A 24,890-nucleotide genomic window follows, 5' to 3' on the forward strand; every position below is an offset into this window, starting at 1 on the left:
CCAGGAACATGGGGCCTATCAGTCCACCTCCAGCCCAGCACCCTGAGGCCCCACCACAGAGGGCCCCACCCTGACTGCCCAGATCTGCTTGGCGGATGTGGTCTCCCACAAACTAACGGCCTCCCCTGAGCATGTCGCAACAGAATCACTCCCCACCCCTCGGTGACCACAGTCCTGAGGGAACCTGTGAATGGAGAGGTGGCCCCCAGAGGCCCCCCTCCCCGCTTCGACACAGGAGCCTCAGAGGGTGATTGGGATATTCACAGCCCCATGTGGGGTGGATGCCCATCTGGGTCAGTGATCACAGTGCTGTTTCGCCATGGATGTTGGGTTGGGGAAGTCAGGCTAGTGGAACTTCCGTGCTGAGTGGGAGGCAAGGATTGGCCACGAGAAGTGAGTCCCATAGATGCTACGATGATGAGGTGGGAGGAGAGGGGGAAATGAGGGGCCTCTCTGTGGAGGCCGTCCTGGCTGGTCATGACCTGATGGATGAGTAAGTGGTACAGATTTTAGGGGACTGCCAGACCGAGGGTGCAGCACATGCGAAGGCAATGGGACCTATAGGAGAACGTTCTGCATGGCATGGGCCCAGCTCCCACTTGGAAAGGCCTGTGAAAAGTGAGGTCTGGTACACAGGACCCACACCCACAGATAGGTTCTCCCGTGGGGAATCAGGCCTGCATGGTACCTAGGCTGCTTTGAGACTTGCTTTTTGCTAAAACTCCCTCACCCTGAATTGAGGCAGCAAACGTTTACTGCACATCTTTAAAGTAACTTCCTAAAATCTACGCTAAACTTTCCAAGGACAAGTGTAACCAGTTCAACCACTTTTCCCTTTACATTTGCCAATATCCTTCTTTTCCGATATAATTAGCAACATCCTCTCCTTTGTTTTCTGTAAAAAGTAACCACCTAAAGCAAACCTGTGCATAGTAAATGAGGACCATCCTCAATGTAATGTGCCCAGAAGAGCAATAAAAGTTATCAAGGCAGGGATCTGGGTGCTCTCCCCTTGAGTGAGTGGCTGTGTGCCGTCCCTTTTCCTCCACAGGACTCGGCAGTCCGTGTGAGTTTGCCTCGTATCTCATCCACAACGCCGAGGACACTGCAGGCCGGTGACCGCATCAGGGGCCACAGTGAGCTTAGGGTATAGCAGGAGAGTAAAGCAGTGCAGGGCTGGGGTGAGGTGAGCCAGGGGAGGATGGCAGAGAAAAGGGAAGAGGTGGGCAGGGCCACAGCATGCAGGAGCTTGTGGCCCATGGTAGAAGTTGAGTTGGGGGGTGACACCATTTGATTTTTATTTCTTCTTTTTTTATTGATTCCAGAGACAGAGAAACATTGATTCCTTGTTCCATTATTTATGCCTTCATTGGTTGATTCTTGTATGTTACCTGGGTGGGGATCAAACCCACAACCTTGGTGTATTAGGATGATGCTCTAACCGAGTTGCCCGGCCAGGGCTGGCTCCTATTTCTTGAGAATACTTCGACAACAGACTGAAGGACAAAGGGGGCAGGCTGGGACAGAGGTCCAGCGGGTACTGGCTCCAATGTGGGAATGGGGGAGGTTACAGGGCACATTTCTTGGCTACTGTTGGGGTCCCCAAGACCACCCCCAGGTCAGTGGTTCACTGGGACCACTGATACAGGGCATATCTTTTTGGCTGTGTAACGTGTATGGTGACCAGACATCTGAATTGGAGTAGACAGCAGGCAGGTGAACGTGGGAGTCTGGAGCGTAGACTGGGGTTTGGGCAGGGTCTGGGGTGTAGAAGTCACCAGCAGGTCTGAAGACGTGCTGGCCAGACTGGCCCTTGACTGGCATTCAGGAACCTGGCTGGTAAAGCTCCCCAGCTGAAGTAGAACCTTCCCTCTGTGACAGGTGGCTCACGGCTATGCCTAAATGTTTGTGTTGTATAAATGACGTGGTTTAGCTAATGCCTGCTTTCTTCCCAAGCTGCTAAAATTGTGGTACACGCTAGGCAGAGGTGCTTACATAACTAGCCCAAATAAAACCCTGGGTGCTGGGCCCTGACCAGGTAGCTCAGTTGGTTAGAGTGTCATCCTGATATGGTGAGGCTGCAGGTTGACCCCTGGTCAGGGCACATACAAGAATCAACCAACGAATACATAAATAAGTGGAATAACTCTATCAATGTTCCTTTCTTTCTCTCCCTTCCTCTCTAAAATCAATTAAGAAAACCCCCAAACACATAAAAACCCTGTGTGCCCTGGGCAAACACTTTGTGTAACTCGTCACAGCTTGGTGATGGAGGAATTGTGACCCCGCGCGCAGAGGACCCTGAAGTCTGCACCTGGTCCCCTCTGGACGCGGCTCCGCGCCCTCTTCCTGAGCTCATTCCCCTTTGTGTCCTCTGGCTGCAGCACACTAGCTATGTGCTGAGTCCCAGTGAACCACTGACCTGGGGGTGGTCTTGGGACTCCAACAGTAGAAGGAACCCACTGGGGCCAGTCGAGAGAAGAGACAGGAGACAGCCCAGCCATGTGCCAGAAGCCAGAGGTCACAGGACCTCAGAGGTGGGGGAGGGCAGTGCTCCCGAGAGGTGAGAAAGGGGTCTCAGAGCTGAGCATGTAACATGGCACATGGAATCCAACAGAGACCATGCGAGAATCTGCTGGCATCGTGGGGCCGAACCCTGACCAAGCAGGTTCTGCATGGGATGTGGTACGCCCAGTGTTGCTGAGAGCCAGGTCCTGTTCTCCTGAGGGGTGGAGGCAGGGCTAGGTAACTTAATTTTCCAATTCAGTCTCTTGATAACTGTCATCTCCTCTGAGCCTGGGGTACTCACCGCCTCTTCTTTGACCCTGTCCAGACCTGAGGCCCTGGCTGGCCTGGACTATCTTAAGTCACAGGCACTCTACGAACTCGCTAGCCCACGCCTGGCCTGTGTCTACCTGCTGGTTAACTGTGGACATAAAAACCTGTGACCTTTAAAATGAGTTTTAATTAATTGCTATCCTTTGTGCATTTATTGATGTAAACAGCATGTTAAGAGATTCCCGGGAACAGCAGACTATGGCTGGTACATTGGTTTTTAATTCAAAAAAGAAATTATGATGCCAACAACTTAGGTGGACAGCAGCTTAGGCTGGGGTCAGGGTAAGAAAAAGAAATACAATAGTGACACCCCTCAGATCTGATGACCTGGTCTCAATTGTGTACTCTCCATGGGAAGGCAGAGCTGTCAAAACAGAACCAATGACGGAAATTGAAAAACAGCCCAGACAGTTCTGTGCTCAGTCTGTGGCCAGAGATGCTTCATGCTCTTGGCCACATCCAGACACAGGTGCACACGCGTCCCTGGTTGCCTGGGTCTGCTGCTGGCATTCAAAGATGGAATCACTTCACAGCACTACAGATCTGGAAAAATAAAAATCTCAGCTAGAAAGAACATCTGATTTGGAGAATGAGGGAGGACGCAGAGCAGTGGGGGCTGTTGGTGGCTGCCAGGCGGGCCTCCGACCATGAGTGGATGGTGTGTGGTTGCGTTTCTAGGGTCACTCGTGGGATGCCCAGTGTCCCCTTGGTCATCAGACGGGGACTGCCGAGAGGCCTGCTGACCGTGCCCAAGGCCTGGGGGACTGCAGACAGAGGCCTGGCTGGGCACAGGGAAGGCCCCTCCACGCCTCCCTCCTTCTGAATGCTTTACACAGGATTTCCTTAATTTGTGCTTCCCTTTGGTTTGAGAGTCAAAAAGAGGGCGGGAGGAAAAGGAAACGTAACAGTGTTTGTCACTTGTCCACTACAGAGGAAGGCGACAGTGGGTGTCGGATGTGTTGGCAGGCACTCCCTGGGCCTGGGTGGGGATGCCTCGCTGAGGGGGGTGCGGTGCAGCACTCCTGGGACCATCACTGGCCTTCGGGGACCCCGCTTCTGCGGTGGGAGATGTGGACAGGCTCTGTGGTGGGATCCTAGTTATGTCACGCCCCAGACGGACACCCACCACGCCGGTCACCGCTGACGGTCACGTTGTCTCCATCCTTCTCTCCAGATACACAATGTGTGGGCCAGTTTGGCGGTTGTCACAGGAAAAATAGCAAATTCTTAACTTATTCCATCTCCAAAGTTGAAAAAGATCAGATAGTTACTAAAATAAACAATTTCTCAATTGTGTTCTGGTGGCCCTGGGCCCGGTGGCCGCAATAGGGGCATTGGAGGGGGAGGGCCCCAGCTGAGTGAGGGATCACTCAGGGCAGGCACAGTCAGCTCGGCCGAGCAAGGCTCAGAGTAAGGCGGCGTTCCTCACAGAAGAACACATCGGAAAAAGCTGGTCTTCTTCTGCTGGTCCGGTGTGATTTTGACTCCCTGGTTGCTCCCCTGGGGGCTGTTGCCTTCCTGAAACCACAAGGGGTTTTATGAGGCTATGGCTCAGCACTAGCGCTGTGCCTCGTACCCAACCAGCCCCCTGCAAGTCCACCTGTCCCCTCCCACCCGTCATCCACCCACCCACCCATCAGTGAATCTGTCCCCCTCCAACCACTCATCCATCCATCTTGCTTCTTCCTTCCCCTTCAAACTAACCACCCGTCTATTCCCTTCCTTCCATCCATCCATCTGCTTTCTATCAACTCTACCTCTGTCCATTCCCTTCCACCCATCTATCCATCCAGCCACCCCTTCCTGTCATCCATCTACTGAACCGTCGCTCCCAAATGACAATTCATCTTTCACAAACCTACACCAACCCTCCCAACCTATCCAGCTTCCAATTACTCATTCACCCACCAACCACAACGCCTTCCCACTTACTCACCCATCTCACTCTTTCCCTATGTCCTTCTCTCCCTTCACCCACACTTCCCTCCTTCTACCCCTACCAGTGAGGCAGCCCAGGGGCAGCAGATTCTGTCCCTGGGAATTTGGGGGTGTGGGGCACTTAATGCAAGGTGCCAACACCACTCACACCTAGACGGTCTCCGTGTCTCTGCGCTAAGGCTCTGGCCTACCACTTCTCCCCCGATCCACCTCCCACTCTGCTGTGGGTGATACAGACCAGAAATCCTAACTCTGTGTCCACTCAAGCCTTGCTGAAAACATACCAGCGCCCCTGTTATCAGAGACGCTGCCCCCAATCTGTCATCCTGCATTCCAGGCCTCTGGGATCTGGCCCCTGCCAACTCTGGGAACGGAAATCCTATTTTCTCCATCACTCTGTTTGGAAAGGTCCAGCCCCTTTTTCTTTGACTAATTCTTTGCCATCTTTCAACTCTTAGGCAAAACCTGAATTTACTTAATAGTAACTCTTGAATGAGTTAGGCACTCTTGTGTCAGGCACTCTTGTGGGCACTGGGCTCGCACTGGCGAACAAGAGCCCCCTGCCTTGGGAAGTTCCCACTGTATGGGGGGACAGAAATTATGCAGGAAAACAAGAAAGTGATTTTCCACCATGGTGAGGAATGAGAAAGGCAGGCCAAGGGGTGGGGGCGTGCTCTGCTGAAGACGGCAGAGACCTTGCAGAGTGAGGAGGTGACACCTGGGACAGTTCACTGTATGGTCAGCAAAATAACGGCCCCCAAAGATGTCTGCATCCTGATCCCTGGACCCTGTGGGTATGACACCTGACAGGACAAGAGGGTCTTTGCAGATGCAACTAAGGTGAAAAGGGGAGAGCAAGCTGGATCACCCAAGCGAGCCTCTGTAATCCCATGAATGTTCAAATGCAGAGGGACCTCAGCTGTGGTCCAAGAAAGAGGTGATAAAGCAGGGCCAGAGAGACGCTGAGAGGCTGGCTTTGAAGATGGACGAAGTGGTTCTAAGGCTGGGGATGCAGTGCCCTGTAGAAGCTGCTGGGCAAGGAAATGGCTTCTCCCCTGGAGCCCCCAGAGATGCATTCAGCCCTGCTGATATTCCGATCTGAGCCCACTGAGACCCACTGCAGACGCCTGACCTCCAGGACACACAGATAAGGAACATGTGTGGTGTGAGCTTCGAAGTCTGTTAAGGGAATTTGTTACGGCAGCCCTAGGAAACTAATAATGGGGGTGTACTCCAGGTAGAGGGGAAGGAAAGCCCAAATAAACACGGGGTGCTCCAAGAACAAGAAAAGGGCCCTGGCTGGTGTAGCTCAGTGGATTGAGCACGGGCTGTGAACCAAAGGGTCGCCGGTTCAATTTCCCAATCAGGACACATGCCTGGGTTGTGGGCCAAGCTCCCAATAGAGGATACACAAGAGGCAACCACACACTGATATTTCTCTCCCTCTCTTTCCCTTCCCCCCTCTCTAAAAATAAATAAACAAACCCTTAAAAAATAAAGCTGACATCACATCTTTAAAAAAAAAAGGAACAAGACTTCCGGCCAAGATGGAGGCATAGGTGGAAACACTGTGCCCCCTCCCACAACTAAATTTAAAGACAGCAAAGTTTTAAAAACAAAAACGCAGCCAAAACAGTGAAAATTGAACTGTATGGAAGTCCGACAACAACAAACCACTCAGCCAGATGGGTAAGAGGGGCAGAGTCGGCGGCGGAGTCGGGTCAGGCTGGAAAGACCGTTTGGTCCAACCGACCCAGGAGTGGAGGCGGAGGTAGTTGGTGGATCCCAGGCGTGGGGTGGGGACAGGCGGACCCAGTGAAGGTGCAAGGCGGCTGGCTGACTGCGGTCACACATTCTCAAGCAGATAAACCAAGCGAAGGAGCAAACAGTGAGACAGACCCTACAGGCTAGGGCCCCAGCAACGGGAATTAGAGCCTGAAAGCACCAACTGGAAAGACTTTCTTGGGGTCGAGGGGCTGGGAGAGGCTCCCAGGCTCACAGAGAGTTCATTGGAGAGACCCACAGGGTCCTAGAGAGTACACAGGCCCACACACCCGGGAACCAGCACCAGAGGGGCCCAATTTGCTTGTGAGAAGCCGCAGAGGGGACAGAAATCTGGAAGAGAGTGGAGCAAAGCGCCATTTTTGCCCCCTCTCTGACCCTGCCCCCACATACAGCGTCACAGCCCAGTGACTGGGTCACCGGCCCTGGTGAACACTTAAGGCTCTGCCCCTCAAACACAACAGGTGCGAAGAGACCAAGCATTATGACTCAAGAACAGGTCAAAGCCCCAGAGCCTATAATTCTAAGTGACCAAGAAACAGTCAGCCTTTCAGATGCACAATTCAAAACACTGGTGATCAGGATGCTCACAGAATTGGTTGATTTTAGTCACAAATTAGAGGAACATATGAAGGCTAAACTGATTAAAATGAGGGAAATGCATAGGACACCAATAGTGATGGAAAGGAAACTGGGACTCAAATCAAGGGAGTGGGCCAGAAGGAAGAAAGAAACAACCAAACAGAAAAGGAAGAAACAAGAATTGAAAAAATGAGGAGAGGCTTAGGAATCTTCAGGACATCTTTAAATGTTCCAACATCCGAATTATAGGGGTACCAGCAGGGGAAGAGGAACAGCCACAAGTGGAAAACTTACTTGAACAAATAATAAAGGTCTGGCAAAGGAAACAGACTTCCAGGAAGTCCAGGAAGCTCACAGAGTCCCAAAGAAGTTGGACCCAAGAAGGAACACGCCGAGGCACATCATAATTACATTAGCCAAGATTAAAATGAAGGAGAGATTTCTAGAAGCAGCAAGAGATAAGGGGAGAGTCACCTACAAAGGAGTGCCCATCAGACTGTCAGCTGATTTTTCAAAAGAGACCTCACAGGTAACAAGGGGCTGGAAAGAAGTATTCCAAGTCATGAAATCCAAGGACCTACATCCAAGACTGCTCTATCCAGCAAAGCTTTCATTTAGAATGGAAGGGCAGATAAAGTGCTTCTCGGATAAGGTCAAATTCAAGGAGTTTATCATCACCAAGCCCTTATTATATGAAATGTTAAAGGGACTTACCTAAGAAGATAAAAAATATGAACAGTGAAAGGATAGCAACTCACAGTTATTAACAACCACACCTAAAACAAAAGCAAACTAAGAGGACAGCTAGCCCGGGAGCAGAAACATAGAAATGGAGATCACATGGAGGGTTAGCAACAGGGGAATGGGAGGAGGAGAAGGGGGGAGAAGGTACAGAGAATAAGTAGCATAGATGGTAGGTAGAAAATAGACGGGGGGAGGGCAGGAATACTACGGGAAATATAGAATCTAAAGAACTTGTGACATATTGACATGAACGAAAGGGGGGATTGGTGGGGGAGGGGTGTGCAGGGTGGAGGGGAGTGAAGGGGGGAATGGGACAACTATAATGGCATAATCAATAAAATATATTTTAAAAAAATAAAAAGAAAGAAAAAAAGGAACAAGAAAAGGCCCGCATGACTGGCACACAGCGGGCACCAGGGAAACCAGAGGGTGACGAGGTGAAGCGTGTGGCAGCAGCCAGAGCACGAGGCCCGGCCTGCGCGGCGTGGGGAGCCTGCTCTCAGTGCAGGGAGCAGCACCGGGTCGGGCAGAGGGGCAGAATGCCAGGGGTCTGGGAGTGGGGTGGGCACCGGCAGAGGCCGGCTTTCTGTGCAACTTTCAAGAGGAAGACGTGGGTGGGCAGAGCTGGCTGTATCAGTAATGAAAAAGATAAACATGAACTTGCAACTGGTAGATAAACAAGTCCTGGGGAGTCTAATGAACAGCACTGTAATTAGAGTCAACAATACTATATTGTAAACTTCAGAGTTGCTAAGAAACTAGACCTTAATTGTTCTCAACACAAAAAAGAAATAATAATTATGTGATGTGATAGAGGTGTAAGCTAACACTATCAGGATAATATTACAATACATTCAAGTATCAAGCTAACATTATACACCTCACATTTACCCAATGTTGTATGTTAGGCATAAGACAGATATAAAATGGTATGGGGCTGTAACGCTAAAAATAAACACAAAGGAGGCAGGAAATGGGCAGAAATTTAACTGTCGGTGATTTGCAATCCATTCAGAGAAGTCGCAGGGACCACATGCCCTAGCAGGACATGGCGCGTTCCGAAGGTCATCAACGGGCCAGCACCAGGGGCCTGGGCAGTGCCACTGTGACACTGAGCCCTGCCACCAGTGGGCAGAAGCAAGTCGGAACGATCGTTAAGAAGGAAAACTGTACCACTGTACTCATGGGAAAAGAAAATCACAGTTGTGAAGAAAATCTCTGTAAGAAAAGTACATTGCTTTGCATGGACTGTTTTCTGTTTTGGCCAAAGAGCTGCTATTTAATCCACCTTGTGCCTTAAGATTCAACTCCCAGTATCTGAGAATTATGAAAGTACACCCGTTTTAAATCGGGCGGGACCTATTTGAGCGGCGTTTTGTGCAGTATAAGTATGTGCTGTGCGCTCTCAGTGACGAGACCTGAATCAGCCACAAGCAGGGCTGTGGAGCAGCAGCACCTGGCGGGAAGCGCGGCCACCGGGACGGGACCCCCACACAGCACTCACGGCAGCACCGAGGCACCAACACACCCGAAGTGACCACACCAGCACTGATTATGCTGACTGTTAAGAACTAGGAAATGCTTGTGGGGTGAGCAAAAAAGCCAGAAATAAAGGAAGGGTAATGGGATGTGTTCAGACAGGACTTCCTGGAGGTCCCAGAGCCCTGGGGCCCCCAAAGGTCATAGATCATCACAACCTGAAGAATCTGGGGCTGGCAGGGGAATAAAGGCTATCAATCTACCAGACTTGTCAGGACGGGTGGATGGAAAAGGCCATGTGTCCCCTGCTAGCCACTGCACGCAGCAGGAAGGGCCTTGCCTGCCTGGACAAAGCCTGGAGCTGAGCAGCTCTGGGACCCAGAGGAAGAACACAGTGCGTGGAACGTCTGGGAGCCACACCCGCTGCCTCGGCCACACCTGCTGCCTCTCCCCCCTTCCCAGCCACGCCCAACTAGGCCTGGCTGAAAGGACGGAGCTGCCCGGGGCTGAGTCACACCACTGAGGCAGGTTCCAATAGGGAACCATTCAGGGCTCAAAAGGGCACAAACTCACCAATTTTTTGTCCATTTTTGCTTTGATGTCTCTGGCGAGAGTGAAGAATGCCTGTGGAATAAGCACGTTGTTAAAACCCAGTTGGCAGGAAGCAGATGGGAGCTTGCTGGTTCCGGGGCACCACTATGGAATGGGAATGGTGGGACAGTGGGGCAGCTGTTGCACCTGTCCAGCCCCATCTCCTATTCCCACCTGCCAAGACCACCACCTCTCCTGAGCCGATGACCCTGGGAGGTGGATCACCCTTGATAGGTCAGGGAGGAAACCGAGGCTCGGAGGGACCGAGTGACTGGTCCCAAGGTGTCCGGAGGTTAACTGATCAATCTGGGAGGATCCTGCAGGAGAACCTGTCCTTGACTCCCGTGCCCTGCCTGCCTGCTTTGCTGCTTTTCTGATGGTCAGGGGCAAAGCAGAGAGGAAGTCAAACAGCTCTTTTGGCCAGCAAGCTTCATTTTGGGTCCTGGCCTGACAAGAGGCCTGGAAGGGCTGGGATGGGGCAAAAGGGTTGTCTTCCAGGGATGGCAAAGGCTCAAGCTGGCTGCTGCCTCTGTTGTAGCCTCCTAACCCCTTCTCCCTTCCCTCATCTGATCTGTCAATGATCACTTATAAGCCACAGTCTAGCCTCCGGGCCTCAGACAGAGAAGACTTGGCCTCAGCACCTGTACTTGAGGGGCTCCTGCTTTGGTGGGAGGGGTGGAGCCTCAGAAAACACCTGTGACATGGAAGTTCTGTCATGGAAGAAGGGATTAGGGGTGCTGGGGATCCAAAGCGGTGGGCCTAAGGGTCTGGGGAAGGCAGAGGCTTCTTCCTTGGAGAAGGGTCACTTGGGCCCGGCCCTGATGGAAAAGAGGGTGCGAGGTAAGGGGCCATAAGTGAAGGCTGGCAGTTGGCCTGGGATTGAGACGGAGTAGTGGGCAAGGCCTGATCTGTGGGCTGCACACATGGCTGGGGGCTGCTAGGGAGGGCTTTCCAGGCTGGGCTTGGGGGGCTGAGGTTGGGAGTGATGTAGACGATCCGTTTTCAAAAGATCACTGGGGTGGTAGGACGAAGGGGAAGGCAGGTCAACTGCAAGGCTGGCATTGTCTGTGGAGAGGAGAGGATGGCCTGGGCCAAGGTTTGGCCAGGGCTCCATACTCCATCTGGGCTTGTACTGGGACCTGTCTGTGTGAGTAGCATGGCCCAGAGCATCTACTCAAGACTGGGCCTGGGTACCAGCCAGCTAGGACTCTCTGAGCCTCAGTTTCACCATCTACAAAGCCCTGTCTGCTTCCCAGGGCTCCCAAGAGCCAGTGCGATACTGTCCTAGGTGCCCAGCTGGGACCTGCACCTGCTGACACCAGAACACGTGGGAAGAGGGGGAAAAAGTAATAGTCTAGGGTTGGCTGGGCACATCAAGGGGCCTGGCACATGGCCCTGCCCATGAAGCGCCTCTTGGACAATGGCCAACACAGTAGCCCACAGTCTATAGCCAGACTCCCTGGAGGTTGTAGCCTGACCCTCAGCTTCAAGGGACTGGTGCTGTGGGACTCACGTTCTCCACATTGATGTTGGCTTTTGCACTGGTCTCCATGAACTTGATGCCATAGTCCAGGGCCAGCTGTGAGGAAGGGAGACACATATACACACACACAGGTCAGCTACCAGATGCCCCTGACCCCCAGGAAGCACCCTAAGCGGGGAACAGCAATGGGAGGATGAGCTGGGGGCTGTGGGTTTGCTCCCTAGAGTCACCAGTGGACAGCAGGTGGTGACTATCCCTGGCAGGAGAGCAAAGGAGGCCTGGCTCAAACTATGGCTCCATCCTCTGCTCCCTGTGGCCTCAATGGGTCCCCATGAGACACCATGTAGGAACACGCCCAGCCTAAAAGCCCTCACTGCTCCCAGTCTGAGCCTCAAGCCTAGCTGGGTGTGTGCTCTTTATACTCTCTTTCCACGGCATGGGCCCCACCAGGCCGACCAACTCATCCCCTTTTGCCTGGCAAAGTCCTATGTCCTGGACCCCAACCCCCAATCTGGCACAAGCAAAGATGGTAGGCCACCCTATGCTCATGAATATTCTGAGTTTAGCAAGCAACTGGGGAGCTTGTGCTGGAATCCATGCAGGGAAGGGCTGGAATCCATGCAGGGAACCCCCAAATCCCAAAGTCCCTCTGCCCTGAGGTGCCTGGCAGTGCAACGCCGAAGCCAGTCACCACACCCACCTTCTCTCCCCGTTCCTTGGACACTTGTCTCTTCTCATTCACGTCACACTTGTTCCCAAGTATCATCTTTTCGACATCTGCAGAGGCATGCTGGGGGAGAGACAGGCAGGAGGTGAGAGGTGCCGTTAGACTGGCTCACAGACCGACATGTGGCCTGACCCCTGAAAAAGAGTGGTGGGGTCAGGACTTCGAGGCATACTCTTGTGCAGATGACAAGCTGAAACTCAGAGAGGATGACTGGCCTGTCCCATCTCACCCAGCCAATGCCAGGGCGAAGCACAGGGTTCTGGCTGCTTCTCTGACCATGGCTGCTGAGGGAGGCCTCTCTATGGACTCCATCAGCCAGGCTCCCGTGTCTGTCCCTGGTTCCGATGGGTCTCTAGGAGGTACCACCACTCACCACCCTCTCCCTCCCAGGCTCCTCTGCTGGGAGCCCCAGCTGCTGCTCTGGGAGCTTCTGCCTCACTCCAGCTCACCTTCTCTGGGCTCTGGAACTGGGCCGTGCCGGGGGTGGTGCAGCCCTGGGTGCTTTGCTATCACTTGGCATTCCCTTAAGTCTGACCTCACACCTGAAAACGGCACCTCTGTCCCATTTTCTACCCCCTCCTCAGCCCAGTGGCCCTGGCTTCCCGAAGGCCTGAGGCACTGGAGAGGACCCTATTCTCGCTGCAGCTCAGACCTGATCTCACTCGAATGCCCAACAGAGCTCCCTGCTTAACGTCCTGCCAAATGGAAGGCACTCTCGCCGGTGGGAGCTTCCACAGAGACCACCACGAGCGTGGGCAGCTCTTTCTTCTCAGCCAGGCGCCGCCACTGATGGCAGATGTGAGTTGATGGGGAGGGGGCCCAGTGCAGCTGCTTGTCACCAGCAGTGAGTGACCTTCTGCGGTGGCTGTCCTGGAGGGGAAAGTCCTCAGGCCCACGTCCCACCTGGTGAGTCATCAAAAGCTGAGGCACCTTTGTCCAAGGCTTTGGAGATAAACTCTTTGGGGAGCGGGAAGGTGACAACACTGGCTTTGGGACACAGCGCTGGGGCTGGCCTGAGCGTGGGCAGCTCACACCCACCCTGCTGTGGCTCAAAGTACACCTGATACAGCTTCTCACCACACCCTCCAAAGACAAGGAACACCAATTTCAGAACCTTTTCTAGAAAGCACCAAATGCTCACAGTGACTAAGGGCTCAGGTATGGCACTCCTCTTACGGTGAAGACACCGCCACACCAAACAGCCTGGGTGGGGAGATGGGCTCTCAAGACACTGTGACCAGGCCTAGGCCAGTGTGGTCTCCAGGGCCAACAGCCTGGGCTCTAGTTCCCCCTCTGGACAAGTTCCTTGTGGGTGTCTCTGTGCCTCAGTAACCCCATCTGTAAATCAGGGGGTTCCAGGGTGAGAATAGAGGAGAGGGCCAGTGGGAAGTTTCCATTTGTGGATGGGCCCCTCAAGCCTTACCTCCTCAATGTTCCGAATCCAGTTCCGGATGTTGTCAAAGGACTTCTCATTGGTGATGTCATAGACCAGCATGATGCCCTGAGGGGGGAGACAGAGGTACACTCTGGACAAGCTGTGAGCTCTATGAGGGGATAGCCCGCAAAGGGGGTGCAGCAGGGACCCTGGCATGACACCCTTCCCCACAACTCCCTCCTCTCTTCCTCTGCTAGGCCCCAGAACCAGCCTATCCCTGGTCTCCCAGGCTCTAGTCCTGACCTCTCAGTCACTAGGGTGACCCTTCACCCCACAGAGCAGACCCCACCAATCCTATGCTCACAAACGACCTTGCTGACTCCTCACTGCAGGCAGGGTAAGATGTCCCGCAGCTCCCCACCCCATACAGTGTTCCATGGCCCGGGGCCCTCTGGGCCTGCTCCCGCACGCCAACCCTCCGCTGTGCTTGTCTTCCTCCACACCCTCACTCTCCCCCCGCCCTAGCCCAATTCACCCTCCATGTTCAGTCAGTGTAGCCTTCTCTGGGCACCCTATGCTACCCTGTAATGGCACCTCCTATGGGCATTGCAGAGAGATCGCCCTGAAGCCTCACAGGCCCGGGTCAGGTGGTCCCAACATCCCCACTGAGCAGACGGGGAACCCGAGGATGTGGGGTAACAGGGCTAGGTCCCTGTCTCTGGTCCCACAAGAGTAAAGGCATAACTGGGGTCTGACCCCTAGGTGGCCTGATCCTGACTCCCTCATGTCTTCCAGCAACCCCACCAGAGTGGGGGCTGCAAGCGCAGGGCCAGCAGCACTGAGGCCTGGGGGTTCCTTAACCAGTGTGTGGGGCCTGAGTGCAGGCCATGGGTCCCCAAAGGGCTGCAGAGTAACCCTAGCTACTCCCGAGCCTCTGATTTCACCATCACTGCAAGGGGCAAATGGCCCGATTTTTTAGGGGGGAAACTAAGGTACAGAGAGAAATGACCTTCAAGATTCAAGAACAGGTGGGGCTAACTCTGAGGCAGCTGATGACACCAGCTCCTATGAGGAACCTCTCTGGGTCCTCAGAACCAAGCAACACTCAGGGCCACCTTTGGTTGGTCCCCATGTGGCCCCGGACACCCTGAGGGTGCCCATGGCAAACCAGCCTGTGGTGCCGTGGCAGTCCCCCCGTGCAGTTCCGCACCCGGCCCACCCAGGTCCAGCTTTCCCCACCCCCTCACACTACCCACTGCCAGGGCTCAGTTCTGCATCCACAACCTCTGGAGTGGCCAAGATGCTGTCTCTGAGGCCGCATGAATTTGCAGCATAAGAACTTGAGCTGTGTGTACTGGGTGGAGAACCTCCGGGGCGAGGGTGTGACAACACCACAGAGACAGGACAGAAAAGCCACAGCAATTCCAAACCCCCACTGTGACCTCAGGGATATGCACAGTGGCCTCACATCCAGCCACAGCCCCTCAGAAACACCATCCAGAGCCCTAATTCAGGGTCTCCTGGGGGTCTGAATGGAGACCACTGCCGGGAGGTCTCAGAGGAGGTTTCAGTGGACTTGGTGTCTGCCTCACCCCGGCCAAGGCCAGTATGAGCTGTCCCCCATGGAAGACATGGGGACAGACTCTGTGAGTTGAGCATAGTAGGGGTCTCTGCCCAGCAGCTGTACTCCGGCCATCAGGGGCAAGAATGCCACAGGGCTGTGAGGCCTTTTCACCCCTTCACCCAGGGACTGGCTGCTGTGGAAGCTGAGAGGCCTCACTGCCACCACTACGTTGGTACTACGCACTGAGATTCCAAGGTCCTGGATTTTTACCTATAGGGCAGGGGGTGAAGAGGGCAGTGGATAGAGCTCTCTATCAGAAAACAGGAGAAGTACCTGGAAAACATGGTGTCACCCTATTCCAGGACCCCCCAAAACTCCCCTTGGGGCACCCAGTGACCATTTTCTTGGCCCCTGTCTGGTCAGAGCTTCCCATAACTGTGTGTAAGCTCAAAATGGGACACCAGACAGCCAATGCTCCCATTCTTGAGACCTCATGGTCTAGCACCACACAGACAGAGAGCAAGATGGGGCAGTGATGGTGGCAATTGTTCTCTGCACCGTCCTGTGAGGTTACTGCCGGCCATACAGTGCTGGGGCACCCACAGTGTGGCCAGTGAGACTGTGGAGCTGCATCTCCTATTTTAACAAACTTGAATTCAAACAGCCACACATAGCTAGTGGCTTCTGTATGGGTTAGTGCAGGTCTAGGAGGGTCACTAGTGGCCCTTAGGGCTGGACAGAGACTTCTTACAGATGGCCCCCAAAGAAAAGTCCAGCCTGGTCAGGGGTGGGCTGAAGGTGTGGGCAAGGGAGACAGCCTGCCAGGACTGGCCCAGCCACGTGCTCTCTGCACGACTCAAGCCGGACATGCAATGGCACCAAGCCTCAGCTTCCCCACCTGTGTAATGGAGACAGCTGTGGCACCCACACTTCAAGGAGTCAGGGAATTATGGCTGAACTCAGCCCACTGCCAGGCACAGGAAAGGCCTCTGTGACGGGGGAAGGTGGCGGTGCTCTTTCAGCCTACATAAGGACAGAGCCTACCTGAAGCCACACAGCAGAAGCTCCCCCAGGACCCCAGTGCCCTGAGGTCCCTGCCTCACTAGAGTACAGCAAGGTGAGGGGAAAATTAGAAAATTAATTTTAATGAGGATAGCTAAGGTTGCAATCCTTGTACTTGAGTTTCTATTGTTTCAGATGCTGTGTGGGACACTCTAAATACTTAATGCTTCCATTCATCTCTGTAGTCCGCAGCATTTCCCAGGCTCCCACCGCATACTCAGCACAGTCCTGGGCACAGGGCATTTGGCAGTTTCGGAGACCTGGCCCTGCCCTCATGGAGTTATGGCCCAAAGAAAGACACTGGAGTCTCTGCAGTTAAATGACAGGATGCACCATTGGAAAGGGCATGGAAATGGGGAGATGGCCATCTATCCTCCCAGCTGCCTGGGACATAGTCTTGTCCTCATTCCATTTTGCAATTAAGGAAATGGAGCTCAGAGGGTGACCCGGGGCGCTGAGCCAGGTCCGGGGATCTACGTCTGTTCCCTCTGGCCCAAGTGCCCTGCTTTGTACATGCCTCACGTATCCATGACCTGCTCAGAGCCCTCATGGGTAGGACTCTGGCCTATTCAGGTCAAGCCTGGCCTGGAGAAGGCACTCAGTAAACATATTTGAGGGATGATGAACCAGTCTTCTAATCACGTCACCCCACACTGGGCCCAGGCAATGAAGGTAACGGCCAACGGCCCAGAGCAAGCCAGCTTTTGGACCATCTTCAAGTTTCCGGCAGCAAATTCCATAGACTGACGTGGGCCAAGTGAACACTAAATGTTGAGGCTTGCCATCTCTGATTTCGCTGACCTCACCTGGGAGAACCGGCTTCCTGCGTCTTCCTTCGTTCCCAAAGAATTAGGTTTCCTAACACCCTGATTGTCTCTGAAGCAAGAAGCACATGGGGGAGGGGCACCCAGCCACTTCCTAAAACTAACCCGGGACCAAGGACCACTGAGGAGCAAAGCATGGAGCTCCTCAGGAACGGCCAGGTTTTGGTATCCAAGCAGTGACTTTCACCTTGACTTAAAAACAATAAACACCAACCCATACCATTGCGCCCCTGTAGTAGGCCGTTGTGATCGTCCGAAACCGTTCCTGGCCAGCTGTGTCCCTAAAGATAAGAAGGGATATCAGTGATGCTGTCACAATGGGAACAAAGGGCATTTCCCAGGGATGGACGCCTGGCTTTCTCCCGGGTCAACTGATTCCCGGTCCTGCTGTGGGCAGCACTCCCTATTCTCCTCATTCTTACAGAAGAGGCAACTGTGGCTTAGATGGGTTAAGAACCTGCTGATGTCTCTCAGTGGGGTGGGGGGAAGGTGGTGGGGAGACGGCAGAGCCACCTCTCCTGCACCTGTTTCCTGGGGATTTCACCCGAGTTTCTAGGTCACAGAAGAGCTATAACTGGATATTATCTGGGACCACAACTCTGAAAGGGGCTAGTCACGTGGCATGGAAACCCAGCCTTCACTGGTGGGCTGAGCCAGGTGACCTCAATGGGGACACAGGAAGCACTTCTATACCACCTCAGTGGAGGCCTTGGAGAAAGTCTTTTCTCATCAGAATGGAGGAGATACCTGGGCAAGACAGGCCTGTGCCCAGCTCACCTCCGCAGGGAGGGTATTCAGTGCTTGGCTTAAAGGTCGATTTAACAGATCAGAGGCAGAGCCAGGACAATCTTTTGTCTCTGGGCCCAAGGATGCTCCTGTGACTGCACCCAGCACCCCGGGAGGGCTCTGCAGGCCTAGACTCAGCCTCCTGTGGAGCTAAGCTGACTTTCTGATGCCAACAGCAGGCAACATTTGTGGTTAATCATTTTGTTTTCAACCATGGCCTCGTCTAGAAGTTTTAAGAAAGTCACTAACTCTGTTGAGATTGCTAAGAACAGAAGCAAGATAATAGGAGGAAAGGGGAGCAAAACTCTGCTTGCTGGTACTATGACACTTGGGCCCCAAGGCTGCTGGGGAGCACAGTTCTAAGCAGGGCCTGTAACTGACAAGGCAGCTAGACCTCACAGGCATGGAAACTGAGCCCTCACATTAGGCCTCATCCAGATCTGGGTTCTGAAATCAGACTCAAAGGTGACCACCACTGAAGTCCAGGGGGTCTGTGGCACAAGCTGGGGTGATGCTCATGCCCTCAGGTTTGAGGATGAGGGGGATCAAGCTGCAGCCGGAAGGGAGCGGCTTTACAGTCCAGCACATAACACTCCCTCCCACCTACCCATAGGCACTCTCCTGGACTGAACGGATGGTGCCACCCTATAAAAAAATGACTTAATTTTTCTCAGGGCTCATACTTCCCTGCAAGTGATGTGGCTGCAAGGGTTTCCTCTACCTGAGGTCAGCCTGAGCTCCCAGAGAATGGGCTGCAGACCAGCATCAGTGCCAAGGGCTCACATTTCTCTAATTTTACGCGGCACAAAATTCAGGTCCAGGTGAGTAGAATGGAAATGAGTCTCATCTCACCATTGGGCCACATCTCAGCTTATTTTTGGTTCTCAGCTTATTTTGGGATTTCAGATCTACATATTAGGAAGTGAGGCCTGGGCTGCCCCAGGAGAGAAAAAGAGGAAGTGGCATAGACCTTCCTCAGTGAGCTGATGGGCTCAGAAGGAAATGCTGGTCGGGGCGTCTCGCCTTCCTGGCAGCATCCAGCACTGCTGGGCACAGAGGGCTCTCTCCAAGCCCAACGGGAGCAGTCCACTCCGAAACCCAGACCAGACTGTGCCCACAATGAAACGCTGAGCTAATGGGCCTTGTAGCTACACCCCCAGATGGTGATGACACAGATGCTGAGCCCTAGCAGCCAGCAGAGCACAGTTCGTGAGGCTTCTAAAGGAAGTGTCTAGGCTGGGCACAGGGAGATGGAGGCTGTGCTCATAGGGAGTGGGAGGGGATACCAGGGGCTTCGCTAGTAGTGTTTTCTGGGTAAAGGCAATGACTCTTACCATATCTGTAGTTTAATTCTCTTGCCATCGAGCTCTATGGTCCTAATTTTAAAGTCAATTCCTGAAAGAAAAAAGGAAAAAAGGCACATCACTGTCAGCCCATTTCCCAGGTTGCGTCTGAGGTGGGTGCTGCCAGTCTGTCAGGGAACAGCCGCACAGCTAGCGCTGGGCACGCAGGATCACGAACTCCTTTCAACAAATCGGGAGGCACCTGGAGAACTTTCTCCTCTCAGGGAAGGGGCAGCTGAGGTTCAGAGGGTGGATAAGTGTCGCCCGGAGTGAATCTGGCAGCTGGCAGGGATGGAAGGGCAAAGCTAGGTAGCTCAGATGCCAACGCCTTGCTTTCTTCCCTCCCCCAACAGGCAACCTCGAGGACTGGGGCCTGCAAATCCTTTGTAGGCCAGACACCCACACTTCCCACCACCCTGCCCTTGGCCCTCCAAGCACTCCGGGCAATGGGCCCCAAGATGCTGCCGATACAAGAAGGCCTCGAACCTTTGCACACACTGTTCCTGCTCTGCGGTGGTCCCCACCCTGCCCACCTATCAGCCTGGCAAACTTTTTTCTCCTTTGAGAGCCACTTTAAGATCACCTCCCAGGAAGCTTTCCTGACTCTGCCCTCCTCTATCCCACCTGTCCCTTTCCCCATGACCAGGGAGACCTCTCGGCCTCCTCTGCTGCTCTCTGGGCTCCTGCCATTGCGCCTTTAGTCCCTTCCCTGGCTTCTGAAAACACAAACTCAACCACATCACAAAGCTAACCTCTGCTCCAAACCTTCCAGTGGGTTTGCCAATAAGTAAGTGGATAAATGAAATGTGGTCCATGCACCCAGCAGAATATTACTCGGCTATGAAAAGGAATGAAAAACTGACACACAGAAAGGAGATTAGCAGGTGCCAGGGCTGTGAGGGGAACGAGGAGTTGGGGGGTAGGGTGGTGGTATGAGTAAGGTTTGGGGTTTCTTTTTGGCATTATGAATTGTCCTAGAGTCAATGGTGGTGATGGTTGTACAACTCTGGGAAACCAGTAAAAGCCACCAAATTATACACTTTAAAGGGGTGAGCTATATGGTTTGTGAATTGTATCTCAATAAAACCATTATAAAATACCAAAACACCTTCCCACCATGCCCTTGGCACCAGAATAAAGTGAAACAGTTGCCTGTCTAACCTGGTCTCCCCTTGGCACCCACAGCTCACGTCCTCCTCTCCAGCCACATCTTGGCCACGCCGCCCACGTAGCCGTTTCCTAACCATCTCGAGCATACACTGGCCTCAGGCTTTGAAACTTGCTCTTCCCTCCTTTGGAATGGTCTTTCCTTCCATGCTCACCTGGCTTTTCCCCCCTCTCTTCACTCAGATCCCTGCTCAAGTTGCCTTCTCTGGGGAGCCTTCCCGACCACCCTCACTCTCTCTCCACTAACTGCTTTTCTTCTTTACTCACTTACCCCTGACATTGTGTATTTGCTTATTTGCTCTTCGAACATCAGGAACAAAACCTGCCTTTACCGAATGGCCTGTGTGAAGGGAAATGGTCAAACCCAGCCGATGCCTCTGGGAGTTTGTTCTAAATCTCTGCCTGCGAGGCCTCGAGGCTCAGGCCTGAATGACCTGAACCCTCAGAAGCCACTCTGGTGATGCTAATCCCATCCCTGCACACCTCAGGATCTGTTCTGGGGACCACACAGAATATAAGCTTGTACTTGAATTGTGCCCATAAATCATAAGCTCCAGGAAGGGAGGGAGTCAAAAGTTGTATGGCCACCTGTCCAGTGACAGCCTGGCAGGGACTGAATATGTACTTCCTAGAAACCCAGTCCGGCACACACACCTTGACTACAGGCCTTGTGACAGTTCTGCTTCCCGCAGATTCATCTGAGTCACCTCTCCAGCTGCCATAAGGAGGCGGACACCTGGCATGCAGCAGGCGTCAGGGAAAGATGGCTGAATGAAAGAATTAAGAGTAATGGAATCTACATAGTGCTGCCTGGTTTACACAGCACCTTCCCCTATGCCACCTGCTTCCATGAAGAAATGAATGAACAGGGTCCTGGGGGGGTGGGGGGTGGGGCTGAGCCAGGTTGGGAAGAACTAATTCCGGTAGCCACAGGGCCAAGTTCACACACTACAATCGATGAAGCTATAAGAACAGGGTTTGGCAAAATGTAATCTAGGCTGCAAATGAACAGCCACTTAATCCCTGACCTATAAAGAACACCCAGAGGTATACTCCGTGCCAATGGAGAATCCCTTTATGCATTAAGTTGCATTTCAAGACTAAGTGGCCCAGTAACACTCCTTCCTAAAAAATCTACTTCCCTATCACAGATGCACCAGGACTTATGGAATCAATAAGTACCATTTAGTCCTGGCTGCAGTGGCTCAGTGGATTGAGTGCCAGCCTGCAAACCAAAGGGTCACCTGTTGGATTCCCAGTCAGGGCACATGCCTGGATTGCAGCCTGGGTCTCCAGTTGGGGGTGTGCAAGAGGTAACCACACACTGATGTTTCTCTCCTTCTCTTTCCCGCTCCCTTCCCCTCTGTCTAAAAATAAATGAGCATAATCTTTAAAAAAATAAAAAAGCACCACTCAATCAGCAGAGCCCCACATCACTCTGCCCTATTCTCCTCCTGAGTTTTATTAACACATCAAATTTAATTACGAAGTGTAAACTTTACAAGGCCTAAGAATTATGAGGCTGTAACTGTGACCTGTACTCAAGGTCAGAGTAAATGAAACATTTCTAGAAGACACAGACTAGCAGGAAGGCAAAAAGAGAGTGGAAGAGAGATCCTGGGTTCAGGTGCCACTTCTTCCTTCTTAGGTAACCTTGCCCAAGTCACGGTATCTTCCACAAGTGGAGGCCAGCTTCTCAGAGCCCTGAAGTGCCAGCATGGATTTTGTGGTCAAGAATCAGAAATCAAACAAAAAACCCACCTCTGAACTGATTTTACTAGTGCTTGCGCTGAACAGGAAGTTTCTGATACTGGGAAACTGAGATCAGTTAAGAGTGACCCACTGCCTGCCAGGTGTTAACATCACTTCCTGATTGGTAGGGGCACAAGGGTTATCCCAAAACTTGACCTTGGAGTGGAGGAGGGGAGGAATCAGAAACACCTGTGCCCTGGGGAGGCCTGCTTTCACTACAGGAACCATTCTGCTTCCCCCTGATCGCCCAGGGCAGTGGAGATACCCTCCTACTCATTGAACAGTTCTGATCTTCAGTCACCCAGGACACTAAGCAAGGTGGAGAGCCTTCTAAACGGAAGAAACAGGCTCAGAAAGGTGGACTGTTCAAGAGTGAACAACAGCTGGAAATCAGGCATGAAGCTATCCTCCACTTTGCACCTGGCACCTAATTATTTTGTAGAGTGCAGCTCCTGAAGCACAGCAATGAACAACTAATTGTGGGGTTCAGGTGATAACTTGATTGGGTTCAAGTTACACAGGCCTAAGGCAGAGCTTGTTCCCTAAGTTTTCTCCATTCAGAAACAATTCCTGGGCTTGGCAACTGTTCTACTTCCCCAGTGCACAGCAAGGCTCTAGGTCAAAACCTTTCATGTGGGCGATAGCCGTCTCTGTGGCACGGGGAGAAGTCAGCTCCACTTCTGTGACTGTCGGAACTGAAAGGCAACGAGCTAATTCTTGTTCAACCACAAGGTGAGCTACCCTTGTAGGAAACGCTGTTCTGCAAAGTGACAACTGGTGTCCTGGGCTTAGTGATAGGGAAGTCAGAGCTATCTGTGGCAGCGGCTGATTTTGGTTTCTCATTGAAGCTTTTATATAGCATCTCCCCATGGATGACAGGTCCCAGGGAAGGCAGCTGTCACTTGCCACTACTGTGACCAAATGAGATAGAAGGCTTGGCAGGAAAGGCTCTGGACTCCCTCTCACCACTCCTCCTAGAAGAAATTCACCCATGAGAAGGAAGGGGCTTAACTCCTGTGAATTCCAATGGAAAGAGCAGAAGAGAGCTGGGTTAGAGTCCTGACTCCAAGGTGGATCAGCTGTGCCAGTTTTGTCCTCAAACATACATGGATTCAAATCCCATCTCTGCCACCTGCAGACTATGACCTTGCGCAGCTCCCAACCCTCCCTGAGCTTCAAATTCCTCATCTGCGAGATGGGCTCATAACAGACCTAACACATAGGACTGGAGAGTGTGATAATGAACCTATATAGCGCCTGACACACACTAAATTCTTAATAAGGTCAGATGTCACTGGCCCTTTTCTACGGCTAACTCCCCATGCCTCAGTTTCACTTCTGCAAGACAGAGACCCTAAAGAACAACTTCAAGAACTGCTGTGAGGACCGAACGAGATAAGCGGCACCAAGTCCCCAACCCAGAACATACATTCCTTGAAGAGCGGGCTGAGAGTTGGGGCCTCAGTCTCCGCATCTGCAAAACGGGCACTTGGTCCCCCCCACCCCGGCCCAGGAAGCTCCGAAAGGCGGCGGAGATCGCTGTTCTTGCCCCGCTTCGACCACCTGGACCCTCTTAGATTCCTGGATCCGTCCGGCCCGGCGCTCCCTCAACCCTAGCCTCTCAAGGGCGCGCCCAAGCCCGGCCTCCGGCGACCCCGACCGCTCCCCGGCCCCGTTACCTATGGTGGAGATGAAAGTGGAGTTGAAGGCGTCCTCGGAGAAGCGGAACAGGACACAGGTCTTCCCCACCCCCGAGTCCCCGATCAGCAGCAGCTTGAACAGGTAATCGTAGGTCTTCGCCATATTACACTCTCTCCCCGACGGGAAGTGCGGCCAGTGCCTCGCCACTGGCCGCTGGCCCCGTCCATCAACGCCCAGTCCTCTTCCTATTGGCTTCCAGCCTGCCGCGCGTCACTGCGACTGATGCCCGCCCCCGAGCCCCGCCCGTCGCGAGGAGACGTGGGGAAGGGGCGAGCGGGCGCGAAGCCGGAAGCGACCCGAGAGCGCCGCTCATTGGCCAACGCTCAGGCCAGGGCGGGCTGCGATTGGCCAGAGGTGAAGAGTCGAGGGTCTTCAAATGAAGACCAGGGCAAGGGGCGTGGCACCCCGTGTCCCCGCTTTCTTTCCCGGACTCTAGGGAGTCCCAGCCTCGTTCCTGGAGGGGAGGAAGAGCGCTTGGAGCTGCGCCAACCGCTCCACGCCCCCGCAAGTCGAGGGCGGGGTAATCTTGCGCACGCGCGACGGGGAAACCGTTAGACGCCAGCAGAGGGCGTAGGAGCGTGGGGTCTCTGGCTCCCGCCTTCGTAGCCTGCGCAGGCTCTCTAGGCGCCTAGGAGAGCGCGGGAAGGCGCCGAGGCTCGGGAGGCTCGGGCGGCTCGGGCGGCTCGGGCGGCAGGATTTGGAGGCTTGTTCGGCCAGGAGAATCCGCAGAGGAGAGTAGAGAGGCAACCCCAAGGCGTGCTCCGGTATCTCGGCGATAGCACCAGGACCTCTTTAAAGAGCCCAAGCCTTTGCCGCCTGAGCGAACGGGGACAATTCAGGACCTCCCTCGGACCTTATTAGAAGCTGTCCAGGGTACTCTGCCTCCAGTTTTTACCCTAGAGCTTCGCCCGCCCCAACCTAGTCAGCCTTCTGGGGCTCAGCACCAGCCCAGTGGGTTAGTATACTGAGACTTCCAGGTAGTATTTAGGAACGTTGGTTCTGTGCCTGCCGGTGGTGGAAACAGTAAAAAAAAAAAAAAAAAAAAAAGAAGAAGAAGAAGAAGAAAAAAACCCACCCAAGACCCCCAACGAAAATGTTTAATCCCCATCCTAACCCACTGAGGTAGAAATTACTGTTTAACGACATTTTATG

The 24,890-nt window shown here is 53.3% G+C and overlaps 1 protein-coding gene across 1 annotated transcript; it reads right to left on the minus strand.

Annotated features, from left to right (window-relative positions):
- Positions 1-2,967: 2,967 nt before the first annotated feature.
- RAB8A (RAB8A, member RAS oncogene family) lies at positions 2,968-23,886 on the minus strand. Its single transcript, XM_037028698.1, has 8 exons — positions 23,717-23,886; positions 19,110-19,170; positions 17,210-17,270; positions 13,588-13,665; positions 12,138-12,227; positions 11,468-11,533; positions 9,937-9,987; positions 2,968-4,356 (listed from the first exon to the last, which is right to left on the minus strand). The coding sequence occupies exons 1-8, from the start codon at positions 23,838-23,840 to the stop codon at positions 4,264-4,266; spliced, it is 624 nt and encodes a 207-aa protein (XP_036884593.1). The 5' UTR covers positions 23,841-23,886; the 3' UTR covers positions 2,968-4,263.
- Between the last annotated feature and the right edge of the window lie 1,004 nt (positions 23,887-24,890).

Source organism: Sturnira hondurensis, unplaced genomic scaffold (genome assembly GCF_014824575.4).
Source record: "Sturnira hondurensis isolate 20B ecotype Veracruz unplaced genomic scaffold, ASM1482457v3 Scaffold0020119, whole genome shotgun sequence".
Lineage (NCBI taxonomy): Eukaryota > Metazoa > Chordata > Mammalia > Chiroptera > Phyllostomidae > Sturnira > Sturnira hondurensis.

Excerpts from the sequence above, each read along its gene's own strand:
- RAB8A (XM_037028698.1), bottom strand. The coding sequence starts at position 23,840 with ATGGCGAAGACCTACGATTACCTGTTCAAGCTGCTGCTGATCGGGGAC. Across the intron at positions 19,171-23,716 it reads CACTTTCATCTCCACCATAG|GAATTGACTTTAAAATTAGG; the intron begins GTAACGGGGCCG and ends TTTTTCTTTCAG. Across the intron at positions 9,988-11,467 it reads CCAACATCAATGTGGAGAAC|GCATTCTTCACTCTCGCCAG; the intron begins GTGAGTCCCACA and ends CTTATTCCACAG.